At 43.9% G+C, this 14,135-nt stretch overlaps 1 protein-coding gene across 1 annotated transcript in view; it reads right to left on the reverse strand.

Moving 5' to 3' along the window:
- Window positions 1-3,144: 3,144 nt before the first annotated feature.
- znf804a (zinc finger protein 804A) overlaps window positions 3,145-14,135 on the reverse strand; it is a 66,117-nt gene continuing 55,126 nt past the window's right edge. Inside the window, exons 3-6 of the mRNA XM_044046324.1 lie at window positions 10,931-11,067; window positions 9,230-9,354; window positions 4,007-5,580; window positions 3,145-3,297 (exon numbers count right to left, since the gene is read on the reverse strand). Of these exons, the coding sequence (XP_043902259.1) occupies window positions 3,145-3,297; window positions 4,007-5,580; window positions 9,230-9,354; window positions 10,931-11,067 (1,989 nt within the window). The remainder of the gene's footprint in view (window positions 3,298-4,006; window positions 5,581-9,229; window positions 9,355-10,930; window positions 11,068-14,135) is intronic.

Below are 14,135 nucleotides of genomic sequence, written 5' to 3' on the forward strand. Positions count from 1 at the left end.
ACTGAATATGAGTGAGACTCCAGAGAGTCAACACTCTAAAGCGTCATGAAGAAGAAGATGAGACGCCGGAGTCGGTCCCTCAAAGTCAAAGAGCAAAGGCCTATTTTTAAACGTACGCTCATGCTCTGACTTGACAGCCACTTATGAGGAATATACAGCGCAGAGGAGGCCACGATAATTGAATTATTCTCTAACTGTGGCATCAAAAGATTCCACATGGAGCACCGTGGAGAAACTGTGTCCATCTAAAGCCAACACAGGCTAAATACTGTCATATTTAAACAGGAAGCAGAGATTAGTAAACAGCTGCTATGTTGAAAACTGTGTGAAGCTGTTTTTTTTTTTAAATATAGATTTATGATTGAATGGGAAAGTAATGGTCTAAAGGGAACTGTAAAGCACTTCAATTCAATATTTGCTAAATAAAGCCTAAATTTGTAAAAAATTTAACTTATGACAATGTGCAGTGTAAAATGACACTTAATCAATTTTATACCAAACTATTGTGATCTAATTAATCAGGCAATTTAAGAAAATTTACTTTTATTTTTAAAGAACTCCAATAATTTACAAAGTTTAGTTTTTCTTTGCCTGTTTCTTGCAATGAATATTAAGTTAATACATTATTTAATTATAATTATTTATTTAAAATATATAAATGCACTGTGGTTTAGACACAATTGGCAGATTAAAGAGATAGATAAGTGGCTCTTTAATAAATGTTTATTTAAGTTAAAGAAAGTTTCTGTATTTATTTAAATAAAATTGTAGGAGGGGGAAAAAAAAGAATCAAAGAAACGGCATCAACATCAGCCATGGAACCGTCGTTCAGTAGTTTTTTAGTTCATTCTTAGTTTAGTTCATACAAGTGGGAGACGTGTACGGCCTCTAACTCCACTCATAATTGTTTTATCTCTGTTAAAGCTTCTCGTCAATAAAGAATAAAGAAATAAATCCTGGTCAGGAAACTCCAGCATCTCTGCTTTATTGTAGCTTTAAAAATGCACTTTTTTTTTCCTGTTTTCTCGCAGCAACAGAGAGGCTTGTAGGTTGAAATGTTTGAGGCAAGTGTAGGAATTAGTTTAGTTCCAAAAAGCATTTATTAGCACAGACTAAAGATATCTGAGAGTGTACAAGGGTGGATTTGTCCTTTAAAGTCACAAACCATGAAATTTCCAACATGCCTTGCAAGCAAATCATTGGTTTAAAATGCAAAGCAGGAGCGTCGACTGATTTCTACCACGAGAAATGAGCCCAGCTGTGTGTCCCTGTCACGATCCCGTCGGCTGCACACCTGAGGCTCATTTTGAGCAGGTCGTGCGACTGATGAAGATAATTAGTTCGTCTTTTTTTTTTTTTTACACATGAGTGAATCTGCGCACGGAGTGTTCGGGAGTTGCCAGAGATATGGCTTTGAGAGGTTTTTGTTTTTCTGCTTAAGTCTCATTAACCCTGGCATTTCATCCTCACTTTGGTTACGCAGGTAATGACACATAAAAGCTGCTCTCTCCCAGCTCACAACTTCTTCCTCGGGAAATGGGAAAATGTACTTTTTTCTTCTTTTTAGAAAAACAAAGATGAGTCAGAACAACACCTGTAAGGGTACGACAGCTGGATGTGGCGAGGGATAGAGCGGTGCGTGGTGACTCTGCACTGGGTGAAATGCTGTTGCTATGGGATATGAACTGGGAGCATCCAGGAGAGGGATGGGGGGAGAGGTGTAGAAAGCGGGAGGAGGTGGTGGAGGAGGCGCAGGACCTGGATTAAGAGTGAGGGGACAGAGATGAGGAGAGAACGAGGGAAGGAGTTGAGGGTATGATGGGACCGGGAGGTGCGGCGGAGGCGGCGGGAGGAGGGAGAGGTGATGCTGGATGAAGGTGTGACGGAAGGAGAACGAAGAGGAGGGAGACAGGGACGCCGGGAGGAGGATAGGAGCGTGGAGGGGGATGCACGGTGGAGGAGGGAAGGCGTGGGGAAAACGCGGCCTCTTCTCTGGGAAGAAGTGTTCAATATCCATCTCCTTCCTTCTCTCCCGTTCTTTCTCTTCCTTTTCTCTCTCCTTCCTCCTCACCCACTCTTTCTCCCACTCCTCCTTTACCTTTATCCTCTCCATCTGTTTCTCCTCCTCCGCACCTCTCTGCTTTGTTTGTGCACTCGTGAGTGCGTCGTCATTTCTGGCATTGTTGTTATCGGCGACGCCACAATCAGCGGTGTGATTCCTGACGGGGTCATCGCGCTGACCGCTGACGCGAGCCGTGTCACTGCGGGTACTGTGATCACGCGCCGCCTCCAGGAGGTCATGCTTGTGCTGCTCGTGACCGTCCTCGCCGCGGCCACGTGTGCCGCACGCGTGGCGCGTGTCATTGGTTGTACAGTTACATGCTGTGCCGTGAGCTGCATTCACTGTGTGCTCAGGTTTACTTTGACGGTGGCCGTCATGTGTGTCCTCAGTGCTGCAGGAGGCACTGAAGAGTCGGTCCACAGGTTCCACCACACGATCTGCAGACACATCGTCGTCTTTGTTCGTGTCTAAATGTGTGTCAGTGGAGTTAGTGTCGTCTTTGGAGCGGGGATTGTCGTCTTGACCGCGGTCACTCTGAGTGTTAGGGATGTGACAGTCACTATCGGGTGTCTTCTTCTGGTCCTCGCCTCCCGCGCCGCCTTCACTGTCATCACCGCTGCAGCAGTTATTCACATTGTCAGTGATGTCACAACCCGCCGCCTCCTCCGCGCCGCGTGTTGTCGCGCGGAGACGCCGGCACGCCACTGTTTTTTCCTCACTTGTGTTGCACTTGTGCCAAAGTGTCTCGGCCTCGCTCCTCTTGAGTTTCAGCTCCTCTGTGACATCCTCCACATGAGAGGTATCACTTACGCTGAGGTCAGAGGACAGAACAACACATGCTCTTTCCTGCGTCGGCCTCAAACCTTTGACAACCCTCCTCGCTTGTCTCCTTCCCCTTTTCCGTCTCTTCCTCGGCGTTGCCTCAGCCTCCGGCAATTCCTTCTTCCTCTTGCAGGCTGTTCCTGCGCTCTTTGACATCACTTCCTTTGAAATAACATCTCCAGGGAGGGCTGTGTCTGCGCAGGCTGATCTTATTCTAGATTCGGTGTCTGACTGTTGTGCAGAGCAGCGTGGGGCTGGCCCTAACACGAGATTGCCGTGTCCTGCAGGTATTGTTTGTCTTTGACTGCATGCTGTTTCTCTAAAGGGAGCAGGGATGAGGCTAATCGCAGGATCACCCGCTGTTTCCCCGTGAGGTGGAGGAACAAGACAAATTTCTTGCTCACGTGCTGCGCCTTGACAGACAAGAGGAACACTGCTAATCCCGGGTCTGCACATATTTTCTTGAGCATCCTGAGCAGCTCTTATCTCCGTCTTCCTCAGATACCTCTGCTCGTCGTCGGGCTGCCCTCCCTCCTCCTCTTCCTGTGTATTTATGTGTATCTCCTCTGTCAGTCTGTCATTCAGAGCGGGGTCGGGTGTAATTGCACGACGGCGTGCCGTTTCTATAACAGACCCATGGACAGGGCTAATCACTGAGTTACATGCTGCACCCCTGCAGAGGAGCTTTCTGAGCCCCTGGTCCCACCCAGAGGCTGATTGCTGGGATTGATGCGGGCTGGCCTCCCTTTTCACCTGCAGACACAGCTGGTTACACCGATTACACCGATTCACAGGAAGATTACTTAATAGCGCTCCTATCTTCTCGTCATTTCTGCCTGCCCTCTCTTGCTCCGTCTGATCTCCTCTTATCCTGCCTTCTTCTTTTCTCATCCTCTTTTCTTTCCCTCCTCCCAGCTGATGCGCTGCAAGATTACTTAATAGCCCCTTTACTCTTCTGTGGTCTTTCTCTGTGCCCTCTCTTTTCAACTTTTCTTCTCCTCTGCCTTCAAGCATGTGATTCACAGAAAGACTGTTGATTATCCGTCTTCCTCTCTCTGGGTCTTTTCTGTCTGTCTCCTCCGCTCTCTTTCTCCTCCCCCTCCTCCTCATTCCTCTCCTCACCCCTCCCCTGCGCTTCCTCCTCCTCCTCCTCTGCCCCCCTCCACTCTTTTGAAGGCCCGGTGCTGGTGCAAGGTGACATTCTGCAGAAACGGGAACTAATGCTAAAGCATTTGCATCGTAGCAGCCGGAGCAATCCAGAGCTGTGTTGCCACTGCTGCAACAGGCTACAGGTTCAATAGGATTTCCTGCCTCATCCTCTTCCTCCCTTTCATCTATCTTTGCCCACCCTCCTCCCGCTGTATCATTGTTCCTCTGTTGGCAGTCAGGTTGTTTGATCACAGATGGCTTTATTCTCCCATCGCCTTCCTCCGTCCCTCCTTTCTTGCCCTCACCCCTTTCCCTGGCCCTGTTGTGTGCTCTGAAGTCATGCAGGAGAGGGTTGACACTGTAGGATATGGATGGTGACGTCTTGGTGTAGCTAACCATCTCTGATGGCCAGAGAAGAACCCTGCTGCCGTCTCGGCTCAGGACACTATAAAACGGCTCTTTGGGACGACTTAAGGACAAAAACGCTGGGTCCTTTGTGCAGTTTGACAGGGAGGGGTTTGATTCTTTGGGCTGCGATTGAACTGAAGACTCTTTGGTCTCATCTAAAACACCAGAAATAGATTCTTCCGGCTGATTTGTAGCAGAACAAAACAGATCTGTCAGTTCTCGGGTGGGTTCTAACTCTATCCGATTGTCCACATCTTTTGTGGATTTAGCCTCACCGTCTCTGCATATGGAAGCTTGAGCCACAGTTGTGCTTACACCGTCACAAATCTGTCCTGGTATCCCATTATCTAAGGGAAGATTTCCTCCAGTCTCACTTTCACTGCTGATTTGGGCTCCATTTCCATTTTTATTAGAAAAGAAGAATCCTCCATTTCCTCTGTCAGTGGGTACACTGGCTTCAGCACTACCCCGGTTTCTATTATCCAAGTGATCCACAGCTCCCACATCGGTGTCTGCAGATCTGAGCGGCTCATTTCCAACTCTCTCCCCCAGATCTTTGCTCCTCTTTTGGGACATCATACTTTCGGGCTTTGTAGACAATCCTGAGCCTCGTCCAGCTTGGATGAAAACTGCTGCTGATTGGTGGAGGAGGACACAGGTCCTTTTAGGCAAAGAGAAGGACACAGGACGGCCTCGGCCAGGGACAGATTGGACATCGAGTGCCCCCTGCACCGCTGTGCTGCTTGTCATGTTAGCAAGAGTTGAGCAGGAGGTGGAGGTGGTGGGGTTCTCACTGAAGCTGGTTTTGTTGGAAATGCAGCCATCATTAGTGGAGGTCACGGAGATGTTATTGGGAGTAATGGCGTTGCTTAATTGATGATGAGCCCATGGGATCTTGTTAAAGTGTCTTGTTTTGGTTAAAGAGTTCGTCGTGTTGTTGTTGCTCGGCGTAACGGCAGCGGCTGAGCGGTCACTGCGGTTCAGATGAGTCTCGTTGAGGATGAAGGACTCAGCAGCCGCCGAAGTTGCTGTGTTGTTTGCGTCCATTTGATTGTACACCCACTGTGTGTTGCTCAGGAGTCTGGTTTCCAGTGCAGGGTCCAAGGGCAGGAAGGGTCCAATCAGTGGGGTTTGAGACTCTAAAATGAAGGGAAGAGCAGAAAGGATTACAGCACTTGACACTGATTACATTCACATGCAAGACATAACAGGATTATCTGGCTAACCTGACTATAAAGACAGGAGTAGGAGAGGATACACGTGGAAGAATAGAATTCATTTTCAAGACTTTCCATCCCGTAAGCTCCTTATGCATTTATTCAACATCCTGTCTCTTCATCATTACTCTTTTGTAGCTGTTAACACATCAGAATGTGATATATGGGTGTGGGATGGACTTATGAAAAACATAAGCACCCAGATGAATGTGAAACTTACATAGAAATGGGACCACAAATAAAATTAAGATTACGGTTTTATCCTATACATGTCAAATTCCTTTTGAAAGCACAACATACAGCGAGGCTTTCGTCTGCCTGTGCGTAACTGTGGCCGATGATTTAGTATAGACTTGTTTTCTCGAATGATGTTTTGAGGAACTTTTAAAAGTAATCCATAATTCCTCACACCAGGACATTTGATAAATCTTAGAATTTTAGATGGCAAGCATCATCAATCTTCAAATAAACAAAAATATGATATATATTTAGCCCCTGGAAAATAACCACATCTCAAACGTTTCCACTGGTTTCAAGTTAAAAAGGAGAAAAGGAAACCAAGCAAGAATTTGATATATTTTCTAGCAGGTTGGCAGTTAATCGTTTAAAGATGCTGCTGTAAAAATTTCTTGATATTGTTTTTTAGAAACAAATGTATTTCCCATCATGAAATCCCCTCCAGATGCACCAAAGGGAGCTGATATCATAGCACAAACACATTTAACTGGTGAATATTCTCCCAGTGTCATTGGGACATCCATATATTCATGTATTAGAACACCTCACTAACACTAAAGCAAACAGCACTGTATTAAATCCTAACTTAATGTTCGGCTTTTGTTTTAGAGAGGTATTGATTCATCTTCATGGTCATTTTGTTGTTGTGGTGCTGCAGAATTGCACTATTATACTGAGAGGTGTCTCTAATATTTACCCTGCACTTATTGGTATAAATGGGATGGACCAAATAATGACTACTGGAAACTGAACGCAGTTTCCTCTTTCACATTTTGGTCGGCAAAGAAATCTTTTCCAAAGTAGAAATAATACACATCTCGTGATGAAAGTGGCTCTGCAGCAATAAATGTGAATATTCTAATGCAGACACATCAGAAAGTGGCACAGTGAATTTTATTTTCTACATCCTCATCAAATAGGTAAATGGACTTCATTTAGCTTTAAGTGCCTTTTGAACTTAGCAGCATACAAAGCACTTGACAATTTGCACCCATTCACCCATTCACACACAATTACATAGCAACAGTAGCAACATGAAGCTGTGGACTGAATTGCCAATCCTGCAATTAGTGGCCAATCCGCTCCACCACCTGACTCTCAGTCCTGCTGGAACACAGTGGCTCAAAGTTGGGTGATAAGTAACGACATTTTTCATTTTCAGTCTTTGAGTGAACAATCTCAGAGACCGTTGGCTATTGTCCGAAGATTCATTTGTACTTGTGGGCAATAGCAAACATTTTTACTGTGTGAGAAGCTTTTAAATGATGTGTGTGGCCAGATTTGTTTAAACCCTGGTCATTATTTGGCCAATTTCAGCCAACTACATGTGAATGCATAATAATTAAATAGCAAGGAGCTGATGCATTTCAGTCAACATGCTCCGCCTCTGGCCAAAAAGTTAGGTTAAAACCGCAGTGCATAACTTTAAAATGTATACATAACGGTTATTGTGCGTTTCCACTAGCATAGTACCTGTTACCTGGTACTTTTTTCAGTACCTGCTCTAGCGAGGTTCCAAGCGAGCTGAGGCGATACTATGCGTGGCGTCGCCAGACTGCCGGCCACTGTCTGGTCAGAGTGACGTCACAGGAAGAGACGTCTGACACAAGAATCAAGCCGAACTGTAGATCCGTTAAAAAGACTTAACAATCCTAACAACGTGGGTTAATCTCCAATAATTACCAGGGAAATGTCTAAAATCTCAATGTTTAACAGAGGAGTCTGGTGTATTTAGTGACAACACTGCCGATCGCGACTGGCGAGCAACATCACAAAAGAGGAAGTACTGAACAAATCTTTTTAATTAACTGATTCTAATGATTCAGTTACACTTTACAAGTCACTAGTTTGTGTGTATCGCATGTAAAAATAGTCACGGCAGTTTCATGCAGCCGTGCGGTGATGACTCAGCCCATGCTGAGTAATATTTTGTAGTGGAAAACCGACCTAAGCCGTGCCGTGCCGCGACGAGGTGAGGCGAGTCGAGCTGGGACCATGAACCATCAACTCCACATGACTGTGTTTCTCACTGTATACACACAAAGCCTCCCTCCAGTAGTTTTGCCTCACAGAGCTCACTTTTCAGATGAAGTACACAGTTCACAGTACACAGAAGTACACATCATGTCTGACTAAAATAATCAAGAACAAAATAATTACAGTATGCACTGCTTTCGTGCAATCTGAGCATACTGTAGAAAATTATGTTATAGATGTTTTGATTAACTGGATTTTCCACCTCCGCAGCTCTAGAGGGATGAATCATACATGATGATCAATGTCCTGCTGTAATTATATTCCCCATGCTTACAGTATCCTCTCTTCACTTGGAGATGTGAGTATAAAGGGGAGTTTGGTCTCATTAGTAGAAATGACTTCTGCCGTGCAGTGTTGTGATTTGTTGTGAGAAAGAACGGCCATCTACTTCAACATTATTGAGTTTTTCCTTCCTTTACTGTATTCATGAATTAAGATGTGGTCAGAGCAGCTACTGTATATGCAGCGTGTCCTCTAATCCTTTAACAGATGACTGGAAAGCCCTCTTAAAGCAACGATATCTAACTTTTCCTGGACGTGCTGTCATAGCAGCAAACACAGCATGATGATGACATTTTGAACAACTTCTGGGTGTTTTTAACTTTTGAACTCATCAAATTACCTTAGAGCAAAGACAGAGGTTTAAGGTGGAGATGAAAGAGACTCACTTCTCCATGTTACAATGACCCACTTAAAGGATTTTGAAGCTTAAAAAATTGCACAGCTTTACATTCAAGGGAATGTATCTTTTTTTTCTTTTATTTCTTACCATCCACTCCTGTCTCACGAGTGCAAACCATGCTGCAGCTCCACAGGGTTACATAATCCCGGGTAGTGCGACACAACTATACAATAGCTTCTATTCAACTCTCTACTCAAAGGTCAGCGCTGTCAGAACCGTTCTGGCCTGGTCAACGGCGGGAATTTATTTGTCAAAGTTCACTTAAGTTAAACTCCACACAGGAGCTGTGGACTAATCCACTGTTCCGGCAGTTTCATTTGAAATCCATTGATTTCTGCGCGATATTCTGCTTTTACCACTTCTGCTACTGTATATAATTGCCCAGAACATGTTCCTGTTATTTTGTGCTCAGACTCTTCCCTCGACCATCATCATTAATTCTCTTCTCTGAAGTCAACTGTCGATAATGATATTTCAGCGTTACTGCAGCAGACAACTGTGTGTTTAATCTCTTAATATGAAGAGCGATATCCTCATCACCAAAACCAAACACATACTCATAAACTATTTAAGCAGTTCTGTGCATGCAGCTTTGAAGCACATAAGAGGCCTCACTTGTTCCCAGTGTGGAGCTGCTTCTGTGGATGTCGTCCCAGTTCTGCTCAAAGTCTGGTCTGGTCTGGATCGCTGGATCGACCGCCACTGTGGTGGATCTGAACATGGGACCGGAACCTGGAGCGCTGAGTGGAGCAGATGAGAGGAGAGGAGAGGTTTTGGTTTTCAAAATCCCTTTAATGACCCATTTCAATGAAAATCCAGATCACTTTGGATCAGAGGAGGAAAGGAAAAAAAATGTCAGGAGGATAGGAGGAGAAGATGAACAAAAGAAAGGAAAGAGGGAGGAGGAGGAGGAGGTGAAATGATACAAGGAACGGAAGGTGAGAGAAGAAGAGGAGAAGATGAAAGGGAACAGGAGGAGAGCAGCAGATGAGGGGAATGGGGGAGAGGACGCAGGAGACGAGCAGCAGAGTAAAAACAATAAAGAAGGTTGAAAGAAAGGAGTGAAAAGAAGTGTAAACTAACAAAAAGAAGAGAATACAGATGAAGGAAAAGGACAGAGGAGAGTGGGACAAGGGAGGAAAGGGAAGGAATATTAGAGGAGGAAATAGGGCAAGAGTTAAGTTGAGGATGAGAAACATAAAATAAGGGGAAAAATCTCAGGGCTGGGGTCAAATTATGATGAATAAAGAGGGGGGAGGAAAGTGAGGAAACCAATACATGGGAATCAAAAATATGATGGAAATGAAGAGTAAAAAAGTGTTAAAGAGTCCAAAAGAAGAAACTGAGAAAATGATCAACAAACGAGGGGGGAAGGAGGGAGGAAAGTAGATAAGTGGTGAGGAAAACAACAATAGACAAGGAAAGAAGAGGAAACAAATGAGAAGGGAAGTCGAGGAAATGGGGAGACGGGTGGTGGAGTTGGTGAGATGCGAATGCGGCTGAAATCCAGCTGAAAATCAATTTGACCATGCGTTCCCTCTCCCTCCCTTTGTGCCCGGAGCCAGGCGGCGTTGTTGCAAGTCCTGAAACGGCAGCAACAGCGAAAATGGCAGCGACAAGACTTCGAATACTGCGAGCGTCTTCGGCCACACGACATAATTGGTCAGGAACCCTTCACAGCCATGCTGATAATCCACATTAAGCGCAGTGAGATGCATTTCTTTGGGTTGCTGTGCCAATACTGGTTGTAACCAGGGAGCTTGTTAGAGAAATTCTATTTTCTCCCGGTTATTTTTACTCCTACATTCAATCCTGTGAAGAAAACATGTCAGTCAGCACATCAAGTGTTATTAAACGTGCGTAGGCCCACATTGACAAAGTAAACCCACATTAATATTCTCACATGAGTGCATTGATTTAGACGTCGTTGATGTCGGAGTGGGTCTGCAGGGACTATTTTCTGGCGGAGACTTGTACACACTCTCGTTGCGTGGGCCTCGTCAGGTTGTGAGTTGAAGCCCTGAGCTCAAATTGTGCATTCATATGCTATCGTACTGTATATTTATATATATATATATATATATATATATACATATATATATTATTATTATTTAAAAAAATCTCTCTTTGGTAGCTCGCCAGACAAAACACTCACCATCACACGCTTTCAGCTACAAACAGCCAAACACACATCAGCTGTTTCCACAGATCTGTGTTTGTTTATCAGTTGTTGCAGCTCGTGAACGCAACACCGCTGAGCAGCGTGCGACACAGCTGTGCAGATGTTGAATTCTAGGTGTGATGGCGGTTACTCACCACTCTCCTGTCCTCCTCTCCTGGTGTCGATGAAGCTTCCTCAGCACTTGCTCCGCTTTCTTCTCCTCCCTGCGCCTCCTCTGTCTCCTGCAGGCCAGTGCTCTGTAAAACTCCCTCTGTTTTAGCTCCTTCAGCCTCTGCGAGTATTAGTACAGTAGGAATAATTGGTTAAAATGGATTAAACGGTAACATTAATAAAATACAACAAGCTGAGCATAGAGGCAGTACATGTGGTTGCACACTTGACCGTTTTATTGGACGACAATCACTAGCAGGGAGTCACTTTATTGAATGATGGGTGTCAGATATGTCCCCTTGTTCCAGGTTGACCTATTACATCACAGACAAAACAACTTTTCTCACTCTAATATTATTTCTGAGTCAAAGCCCAGGAGTTAGAGCTTCTAAGCCAGTTTGAGTGCAGTTGAACTGGTAATTTGACTCCCAAGTTATGGTTAAGGTGAGGGATAACGCTGTGTAAATGAATGGAAGTCAATGCAGTGTCCTGAGAAGAGTAGCTGTGCAAACCTCTGTGTGTGTGTGTGTGTGTTTACAGTATATATGCTTACTAAGGCAGTCAGTGTCAGTTTTAGTACAGGCCAGAGCAACTTAATTCACTTACTGAGCTCTGTCTGCAAGCTGTCTGTAAACCAGAGATACTGATATTGCCTGTGTGTGTGTGTGTGTGTGTGTGTGTCACAAATAATGTTAATAATAACGTCCCAGTGGGTTAACATCACACACAGACCGATGACAATAGACAGTGTGACAGACAGACAGCGAGGCGGCCAGGGAAACCAACAAATAGATAAACAGACTAAAATAGACAGACAGATAAAACACAGAGGGACAAAGAGACAGTGTGTGTGTGTGTGTGTGTGTGTGTAGCCTCAGCGTTTCCTATACAGACGTACAGTGTGGACAGAAATGACAGGAAACCTCACCTTAAACTGCAGTTTAACCCAACAACAGCCACTGCTGTGACTTCAAAAATAACCACGGTGTTGAATCGACAGCATTATGACACTTTCAAAGCAAGAGCTGTAAACTCTGAGCTCAACAAAGTGTTCAAATGTCTGCGTACACACAAACAGACTGTGCAGCCCAGAGCCTCAGTCCCTGCACAGTCTCAGGACCTTTATTTCAAATCAAATACTGAATAATCTGTGTCCTTACTTCACCTTTATGACCCTTTGGGATAAATATTTAGAGACAGATAACATTGAGTTGAACAAAATCGTCAGACAGTATTTAGTTCAGACATCAGCCAATGCTTTGTATATTATTCTCCTACAGCCGCCTTTACATTAGAGTTTCTCAGCTTGTACTGTGGCATTCAGCAGCTTCAGCAGTGGAACAATGCTCAGCCAGTCTGATATTCACAGGTGAGCTCTTTTGTGCCTGCGCTAATGTCAAAATGTCACACAGTTTCCCCAGAAACATTTAGTGGCCAAGCGTCCAAGCAGAGGTGAATCGCACGCTTTAGCATCTACAGTTTTCTATTTACTGTGGTGGAAAAGAATATGAATCCCGATGTGGACAAAGATGAAAAGTCGCGTGCTTATTTTGCTTTAAATAAGAAATACTCATTCTGTTATTTGCAAAAGAAAACGTGACGGTGTGTAACACACGCACAATGCAAACTGCGACCTGCTTCAGTATGTCATTTTCGATTGTTGAGATACTAATATCATGAAGAACATGGACTGATAATAAGACAACGTGGCCTCGGGCATAAACACTGGAAAGGACCTCCCTCCTACATAGCAGATTTAATTGCTTCACTAATTTTAATATAAACTTACTGCTACATGTTGTGTGGTTCTGGTCGTGGAGCTGAAACTGAAAAAGAAACTAAAGCGAGGCCGGGTTATTTCTATAGCAACATTCAGACAAAGGCCTTGAAATGTAAGAGATTAAAAATAAAAGACAATAAAAACAAAGAAGTCATAGTGGATACAGAGGACGATTAAAATAACAATTAGATTGCATTAAAATTGCATGTAAAAAAGACAATAAAAACAAGAAAAGTGGAAGATTAAAATGTCTACATATTCATCTGCAGCAAACTACAATTTAATACAATTTTTTATTTAGTCCTGATTAGTTTTAATATTAGATTTCTTAAAACGCCTCAACCTTACACCACAATATGAAAGCTGCTTCCCTTCACTGGGTGTTGATTCTGGGAACACGGAGCAAACGTGTCCCAGATAACCTGAGGCATCTGGAAGCTTCATAACGTACAAGGAGATCAGAGATGTGCTACAGCCTCACACCATTTACTGCTTTATAGACAAGTAATATGATTTTAAAGTACATCCTTTGACACACACAGGAAGCCAGTGCAGTGATTTAAAGACTGGCGTAATGTGTTTCCCTGGTGTTAGTGACGAGTCTGAACGTCCTGTAGAACATGAACATGTCTTGTTTACATAGGAATCTTTTAATTCTCGTTTCACTGCAGGGAAAGCTGATATAGGATTTAGACGACGTCAGCGTCTTTTCCACTGACCCTTAAATGCAGATAGACATTCATTTGCGAGCACAGAGTAAACACACTGTGTACACTCCTGTTTTCGTGTTTATTTGATGTTTTATGTTTACATTTGGATCAGATACTTCACTGTACGTCTCCCACTTCCACTTCAAATAAAAAGGATTTACCTCAGACATCATAGTAAAGTAATCTGCGTCTATAAGATGCACCGGGCACGAGTGTGTTTGGTGGAAACAGGAAGTTGACTCTCTCCCCTGACGTCCAGAGAGTAGTACTGATGTGAAACAATCAGAAAGTGAACTCTAATTGTTTCCCAGTGTCTCACTTTTTGCCCGTCTGTACTCTGAAGTATTCAAATAAAAACACACAGCCAGCAGTGTTTGTAGATTTTCCCGTCGGGCTGGTGTGGATGACAAATAAAGAAGAGTGTGGATGTTTCTTTAACTTGCTGGGTCTGGTAATTTGAGTCACTGGCTATAATTAAGAAGCCTTTCGATTCCCTGGTTTACTATTGTTTGATTACTGTTGCAAAGACAGTTACGACGCGTTGCGTTATTAAAAAAGCACCCTCGCTGTGAAGAGCAATCTCCTCGTGTATCACGACTGCAGGGTGACACTGGGTGAACACAATTCTAAACAGTTTTTTTGTCATTAAAAAAAGCCAAAGTTCATAAATTAAGATGTAATTTTTCCTGGTAGCCGAGA

This window comes from Solea senegalensis, linkage group LG15 (genome assembly GCF_019176455.1).
Source record: "Solea senegalensis isolate Sse05_10M linkage group LG15, IFAPA_SoseM_1, whole genome shotgun sequence".
NCBI classification, from domain to species: Eukaryota; Metazoa; Chordata; class Actinopteri; order Pleuronectiformes; family Soleidae; genus Solea; species Solea senegalensis.